The 8,045-nt window shown below is 42.1% G+C and overlaps 1 protein-coding gene across 2 annotated transcripts; it reads left to right on the forward strand.

Annotated features, from left to right (window-relative positions):
* Window positions 1–923: 923 nt before the first annotated feature.
* LOC123151749 (uridine kinase-like protein 2, chloroplastic) lies at window positions 924–6,284 on the forward strand. Of its 2 annotated transcripts, none has more exons than XM_044571406.1 (14): window positions 924–1,288; window positions 1,385–1,476; window positions 1,917–1,986; window positions 2,086–2,204; window positions 2,641–2,737; window positions 2,906–2,985; window positions 3,242–3,436; window positions 3,522–3,605; window positions 3,750–3,810; window positions 4,618–4,678; window positions 5,304–5,397; window positions 5,492–5,564; window positions 5,684–5,766; window positions 5,860–6,284. In XM_044571406.1, exons 1-14 carry the CDS (start codon window positions 1,108–1,110, stop codon window positions 6,001–6,003), a joined length of 1,434 nt encoding a protein of 477 aa, XP_044427341.1. In that variant the 5' UTR covers window positions 924–1,107; the 3' UTR covers window positions 6,004–6,284. The 2 variants fall into 2 exon arrangements, with proteins under 2 accessions (XP_044427341.1, XP_044427340.1); XM_044571405.1 differs by having other exon boundaries at window positions 978–1,288; window positions 3,296–3,436.
* The last annotated feature ends 1,761 nt before the right edge of the window (window positions 6,285–8,045 follow it).

The raw sequence follows: 8,045 nt of genomic DNA on the forward strand, positions 1-8,045 counted from the left end.
AAATGATTCCCCTTAAATTTATCTAAAAAAAGATCTCCCTCGATTTTATTTTTTGTAGAATAGGATTCGCCATGTGTTACATACAGCTGACAAAAAAAATTCTTCTAAAAAATGCTTTTGTAGTGCTGCCCCTTGAAAAAGAGGACATGTAGTCCTACATTTTTAATCACTCTAGCATTGACTCAGACGTGCACGACAGAGCCAGCAGTCTAAACTTATTCGTCTGGCTACGCGTATACGCACTTTCCCGGTTTGATAAGTTAAAGCGACCCCTCTCGTCCACACAGTTTTCGTTTTCTCGGAGAGTATACGTACTTTTTAAACGGGGTCGGTCAGATTCGCGCCCAACTGGGCACCTCGTGACGCCGCACCTTCACATCATACTCCTTGTTTCTTTCTTGCCATGGTCCTATCCACTCCACAGCGCCAGCAGTCCCCAGAAAAAAGGGCAAGTCGTTGTTTATTACTGGCTGGAACAGGAGAGCATTGCCCCACGAACCACGATGCCGCTGCAAGCCTGCAACGCAACAATGGCTACAGACAACCGCGTCGATCGAACCAAGGCAGCAGCGGTCAAACATGGCGTTTATTACGCACTGCATACGAGTCCACACAGTATCATGCGAGCATTCAAAGCATATGTGCAAGCTTTGGTAGAAATGGAAACGATGGAAATAAAAGAGAGCAAATTGGGAACACCAAACAGGACCAGCAGTCCCTTTTATTTTCCGCCTGCGAATCAACAGGAGAGGACCAGCAGCTGCGAGGCGCAGAAAAAACAGAATCTACCCCACATATTCCCCGGCGCGTCACGGAGAAATGCTCCTCCCTTGCGCACGGCCAAACCTCCGTGAACCCGTTCTTGGTACGCCGTCCAGAGACCCGGCCCGCCTTCGCGTCCACGGAGTCCAGCCGCCTCACGGGGTGCACGCGAAGCCGGCTCCACGCAGCGTCCTCCTTTCGCCCCCACCACGTCCCTGTCCTCCCTCCCCCACCCAAAACCCGCCCCATCCCCGTGTCAAAACCTCCGAGCTCGCCACAGCGATCGCCAGCTCGCCACGCCCACGCCCACGCCGGCGACCACACCCGCGGCCGCGGAGCTCACCGATGGAGGACGTCCTGGACTCGGCGGTGGGGGCCCACTTCAGCGGCCTCCGCCGCGACTTGCGCCGCCTCTCCTCCTCCTCCTCCCTCCCCTCCTCGCCCTCCTCCGCCACCTGCAACGACGCCTCCGCGGCCGCGCCCAGCGGGCTCGCGTCCCCCGCGCCCAGGCAGCCCTTCGTGATCGGTACGGTACCCCTCCGCGGCTCTCTCCTGCAGTTTCTCCGCTTTGGTTCTGTTTTTTGAGTTTTTTTTTCCTTCCTTTTTGCTTCGTTTTTCAAAGGGGTGTGCGGCGGAACGGCGTCGGGGAAGACGACGGTGTGCGACATGATCATCCAGCAGCTGCACGACCACCGCGTCGTGCTCGTCAACCAGGTCAGCTGCTGCTTCTCGTTGCCCGTCGGATTGTGCTTCTTTTTTGCTCTGTCTTTTTTTTCCTCCGTCAGTGGTGCTGCTCTGCGATGCCCATATGTTCCCGTAGTGCTTGTGACGTTTGTTCAATTTTATTAGAGCATCAGTGGGTGGAGTTGGAATCGTGTACTCTACTCTGATGATGGCGCACATTAATGACTAGTAAATGATTCCAACTCTTACTACTACTAGTAGTGCTTTTGTTCGGGGAATTGGATCCTCCGTTATCTAGCTGTCAGTGTCCTAGTCGTCATACCCCGTATAGCGTTTCCGAAACGCATCCATTTTCCTGTTAAATCTGATCCAACTGTTAAAACACACCATGGTACACCACCAATTGCAGAAACCTTATTTCCAAGCATCCCAGGAGCAAGTATAACTAAGCCTTGGTTGCAACTTTGCAGGATTCGTTCTACCGCGGTTTAACTGAGGAGGAATCTGAACATGTGGAAGAGTACAACTTTGATCACCCTGGTACTTGATTTGACGGATACCTATGCCTTCTTTTTACCGCGGGGTTTGAATCCACTTTACTTTTTACATAAGGATAAGATTTTATTTTCTTGCTTGCAGATGCATTTGATACTGATCAACTTCTAGAGTGCATGGGAAAGCTAAAGAGTGGGCAGTCTGTTAATATTCCTATATATGATTTCAAGAATCATCGACGATGCTCTGAGAGCTTTAGAAAGGTGATAACTGACTGCATAATCAACCATTTATGTGAAAGTGATAATGCCTTTGTGAATGTAGTTATTGGTGAGCAAATTTGTATACGAATGTTTTCTGTAGAATATCTGGATGAGATGAAAACTCATAACCTGCAAAAAAAAAAGATGAAATGGTGACATGAAAGGCATGTATCTAAGAAATTATTGTTTTACTACCTCAATTTAAGTAAAAGCTACAATTTACAAAGGTGCTAATGATCTGCTGTATCACCATGGCCCTAGCTCTCCTATTGTTAATCTGTAGAAGAACACGAGAGCTTGCGTTGAACAATGATGTTTAGTGTTGTTGGTGCTCTGTTTCATGCCGTTTCTTAATTCAAGCCAAATAAAATGGTTATGATTGTTAACTAGGTCCATAATTCATCTTATGAATAGATCATCGATTTTTTTTTGTTAGGTCAATGTATCAGATGTCATCATTCTGGAGGGAATTTTGGTTTTTCATGATCAAAGGGTGCGTGACTTGATGGACATGAAAATTTTCGTTGACACAGGTTTGTTGCTGTTCTATTTGGTTGCATATATGATTCATAACATCATGGCTACAATATTGGAGACATTGCATGCTCTGAGTGTCTTGCCGTTTTGTTTGGTTAGTCATGTTTATAGCTATTATTTGACCGCTCACCCTTTCTTCTGTTGACCATTATGGATCGGTTTAGATGCTGATATTAGGCTTGCCCGAAGAATAAGGCGTGATACAGTTGAAAGAGGTAGAGATGTTCTCTCAGTGCTTGAGCAGGTAATTCCACCACCAGTCTCGTCTGCTTCACTTTTGGATCTCTTAGCCTTATTCAATTCAAGTATATTAACTCCCTAGGCTTCAACACACAAGGCATACAGTATCCTGCTGTTTCAAAATATAAGGTCTGCATGCAATTTAAATTATTATTTCTCTATCACGCGGCCAGAAATGAAGTATATATATGCATGCCATCATTGAGATACACATGCATGTCATTACCCTTTTTAACACAATTTTTTGATGAAATAATTAGTACGGGAGGTTTGTGAAGCCCGCCTTTGATGATTTTATCCTGCCTTCCAAGAAGTATGCTGATGTGATCATACCGCGAGGAGGAGATAACCATGTTGCCATTGATTTAATTGCGCAACATATTCGTACAAAACTAGGACAGCACGACTTGTGCAAATTATATCCAAATGTTTGCGTAGTTCAGACAACTTTCCAGGTATATTTATCGCCACTGTTGCTCTTTCAGATTTATAGCGGTACTTAGATTTCAAACTTGAGCTCTTAAAATTTTATCTGGACAGATACGAGGAATGCATACCCTCATTCGTGACCGGGAAATTACGACTCCTGATTTTGTCTTCTATTCAGATCGGCTGATTCGTCTGGTAATGGTCTTGTTTCTCGTAACCACTACCTCTTTGTCCTTTCTTAGATTAATTCCTTCAGTCCAGTGGCAAAGTTGAGCTGCATAATTCATAAATGTAGTCGACTGTTTACTAAATATTACTGGTACGGAAATATCTTGCTAGGTAGTTGAGCATGGTCTGGGGAATTTGCCATTTACAGAGAAGCAGGTCGTTACACCTACAGGTACATCACTGGTTCCATTGTGTCATTCACCCCTTTTGTTAACTGTTTTCTAGGAAATTAGTTGTCATGCTTCAGTCAAATAACTTAATTCCATACTCGCTCCGTCCGGGAAGAGTGTACATTTAGCTTTAAAATTTGTCCACGAAAGAGTACTTCTATTTTCCCAATGCACTTTAAAGTGGAAAAAAATGTTTCTCTCTCATCACATGGTAATCAAGACCAATAACATTCTACACATGGTCTCCTTAATTTTTACATGCACTTAGCTCATTGGGGGTTGGGAGGAGAGAGATGGTGCCTTGCACCTTTTCAATGCATTTTTTACTCCACTTCATAATTTGTCCTAAAATTTCTATATGTACACTTTTCACCCAACAGAGGGAGTACATCTGTTTAAATTATGGTTGGAGAGCTGGAATAGCCACCCTTTTTTCAGGAACATGGCAGGTGCTCTGCCTTTTCATTTAGAAAAAGGTGTCTGGTTTGTTATACGGAAACCAGGTGAAAAAACACAGAATAGCCCTTTTATAATTTCAAAAAATACCGATCCATGTCGTCATTGGTTAACAGAGCTTGTGTGAAATTTGTGAAATTAAACTTGTACTTGTCCAATTTGTATTCATGAAATAATTTTCTGGAAGCCTGGGACTTCTAAAGATTGTTGGTTGTTTGCCTTATTTACTTCATACAACTGTCAACTGTGTATTTCTGTTAACGCAAGGCCCTGTGTACTCATTCATATTCTGTAATAGAACAAAGAATGAAATTTCTGTACACTGACATCATGATTATTTATGCTTTGTCCAGGTTCTGTTTATTCAGGAGTTGACTTCTGCAAGAAGCTTTGTGGAGTGTCGATTGTTCGAAGGTATTGCCCCATTTTTAAAATCTTATAGTTTAAAAGGATGGAATTTTAATTTCCATTGTTCGGTTAATGGAAAGGGGTTATGTCCGTTTCAAAAAAAAAAGGCTGGAATTTTAGGTACCACCATATTCGAGCATATGCAGCTTCCATGTACTAGCTCCTTTTGATTTAAACTGGCATCTAGCCTCAATAATTCGCTATACCTGTACGTAAGCTATTATTGTATGGATCTTTCTGCACTCTGTAGACAGTTGTTAAAAATGCGCAATAGTTCACTGATGCAAATAATGTGTCAAATTTTGACTCGTTTGCGATTTCTCTTTACACAGTAGTTCAGTTATCCTGTATTATATGTCCTTAGAATTGAATTTTCAATCCCGGTACATATCTCCCTACTTTTGTTCCATTCCATCAATTACAGTACTATAAGTCAGTAACAGACGTTAATCACTATTAACTCATGCTATACTGCTAGCTAGTAGGAACGAGTGCTGATTTAAACTTACATGCAATGCCCCCGCCTTCTTCCTTTTCCCTAGTTATACATTTTCAGTGAAATTACTCATGCAATACATCTTTGGTAGTATTTTCCTGCACATGTTAGAATGATATATATGTTTCACTGCAGTGGTGAAAGCATGGAGAATGCTTTGCGTGCTTGTTGTAAGGGGATAAAAATAGGTAAAATCCTAATACATCGTGTTGGAGACGACGGACAACAAGTTGAGTGTTCTTTACATGTACTTCCATTGAAAATATTCTTGAAAATAGTTCACTACTGTGGTTTTTGTGAATAAACATTACTTCTGTGAACAGCTCATATATAACAAGCTGCCCAGTGATATTGCTGAACGGCATGTTCTACTTATGGATCCTGTGCTCGGTACTGGTTAGTGTTACATATCGGTCTAATCTTTTCTTGATCGTTCTGTTTGCATTTCAAATTTAGAACTAATAGAGGTTGGTTACTCCCATGACTAAAGTTCTAGTATACTTTGTTTCTGACAGGTAACTCAGCAAATCAAGCTATACAGCTTCTTAGAAGTACAGGAGTTCCAGAGGACCACATCATGTTTCTTAATCTTATATCAGTAAAGTTGTCTAGCCCATCTACTAGCTTTAGTTACCACCCAGTACCTGTTTCCTTATTTTTGGCTAGCTTGTTTACGGCATTCCACAAACAGGCTCCTGAAGGAATCCATTGTGTCTGCAAGCGATTCCCTGGTGTGAAGATCGTAACATCGGAGATCGACGCCGGGTTGAATGAGGAATACCGTGTCGTGCCAGGGCTGGGTGAATACGGCGATCGCTACTTCGGCACAGACTAATCAGCTACCAATGCCGCTTCCATTTGGCGGCGAAGCGATAGACGGGGTAGAGCTAACAGGAGATATACTGGTGTTTGGTTGTTGTATACCGGCAGAGTGGAGCGGAGACATCACTCTGGCAACCATTGGAGGTACCAAGGTCACATGATGACGTGCATTATTATCATAATTCATATGGGTAAGCTAGACACTTTGGGCTTTATGTTCATGTGACGAGCTTTGCCTTTTTGTGTGTGAGTTTTGAGGCCCTTGCATGATAATAACTTGCTCCCCGGCAGTTATGATGGCTTGAGAAATGTATAGCTTGCCTTGGATTGTGGGCTCATGGCAGATAGATGTCGTACTATTGCCTCGACCTTTTTTCGACAAAAGATGGATTTTATTGGCTTAAAATGAAGCATCAAGAATACACAAACGCAATGGGTACATATTTGGTCTCCGCATAGTTAGGATGAACACAATACACATACATAAGAAAGCATGTCGGCAAATAGCAAAGTTATATAAGACCAAAGTTATGTGTAGGTCAGTAAAAAGAGAATTTACAAAAAAACCAAAACAATCAAGTACACAATCGTTGTATTGTAACAATGACCGTGTCCACACTAATCATTTCATGACACCACGCAGACGAGGGTCTTCAATAGCAACACGTGTTGTAACAATGACCGTGTCTACACTAATCATTTCATGACACCACGCAGACGAGGGTCTTCAATAGCAACACCTTCATGAGGGATGGAATCTCAATTGCCACCGCTATATATGTGAACAACGAGATATGAGCACTCAAAGGTTACCATGGTTGGGCTCATGAGTTATGCCATGAAGGATCGATGTCTTGAGAGAATGATTAAAGAGAAGAAATTTAGATATGACTTGAAGTTAGGCTCATGGTGAGTTCATGAGTTGGGTCATGGTTGATCCATATGTAAAGCAAATTATTCAAGTGAAGAATTCATTGTGCCACTCAATAAATTGTGATAGAATATTTAGAAGAGCAAGTGATGACCATTATGATATTCATGCACAAGCTCAAATATGATTGTGGGAGATTGAGCTATTGGTGATCTAGTTTTAAAGTAAAGCAAACTATATGTCAGATTTATGCCTTCTCGTGGCCAGGAAAGTGAAGCAATGTCTCCTACTCGATAAGAACCATCACGTCGCCCACATACTACAAGTAGAAATCCCCATGGATCAAATGAGATACTAGGCGTGACTGCCTCGCCTATTCAAGGATGATTTATTGCGCATCCAGAGGGTCGCACCGGGGCACCCCGAGCGCATCCTAAAGGAACATTCCAATCTCTCCATTGATTGTGGTCACAGTTTGCCCCAGAAGACCAAAAACATAGCATGATGTAGGGATGAAGATGTAGTGGAAACTTTTCACTTTTCTAGAGGAAAAATGAAAACGGAGAGGAAATATGAAAATGTAAACGGAAATTTGCAAAACGAAAACGAAATAAAATGAAACAGTGTTTTCTGGTGGAACAAACATGAAAACAAAACTTTCCGTTTTTATGAATATGGATTCTATGTTTTTACTATATGCTTATGACTGCTTTGAAGCTCAACCACCAAACAACACACAATAATACAATGAGCAGAATAGATCATTTGAGGCCCAACTTCTACTACCACACACATACTCAACTATACGCAATTGTCTAGTACTACTACAATACTACGCTAAATTGCTAACATAATCATATTATTTCCTAGCCATGTTTACAATTCATTAAATTTGTCTATTTTTGTGTGTATTTCTATATGATTCAACGGGTTTTTAAGTTTCCGTCGATGCCCATTTTTGTTTCCGTTTCCGCTCTGTATTCGCTCCATGTCTGTTTCCGGTAATATTTGGTTCAGTATTCATTTCCGGGGTTTCTGTATTCGTTTCCGCTTCTGCAAGAAAAATGAAAACAAATATGGTAGCACATAGTTTCGTTCATTTCCACTCCTTTTTCATCCCTAGCATGATATACCTACCCTGGGTCAAAACCTTTACACAACCGACCTCCCATGGAAATCCATGT

Source organism: Triticum aestivum, chromosome 7A, assembly GCF_018294505.1.
Source record: "Triticum aestivum cultivar Chinese Spring chromosome 7A, IWGSC CS RefSeq v2.1, whole genome shotgun sequence".
NCBI lineage: Eukaryota > Viridiplantae > Streptophyta > Magnoliopsida > Poales > Poaceae > Triticum > Triticum aestivum.

What these genes read in the sequence shown, in the direction of transcription:
- LOC123151749 (XM_044571406.1), top strand. Translation starts at nt 1,108, where the DNA reads ATGGAGGACGTCCTGGACTCGGCGGTGGGGGCCCACTTCAGCGGCCTC. An exon ending in GTACAACTTTGATCACCCTG is followed by an intron (nt 1,987 to 2,085) that starts GTACTTGATTTG and finishes TCTTGCTTGCAG; the next exon opens with ATGCATTTGATACTGATCAA. An exon ending in GGAGTGTCGATTGTTCGAAG is followed by an intron (nt 4,679 to 5,303) that starts GTATTGCCCCAT and finishes GTTTCACTGCAG; the next exon opens with TGGTGAAAGCATGGAGAATG.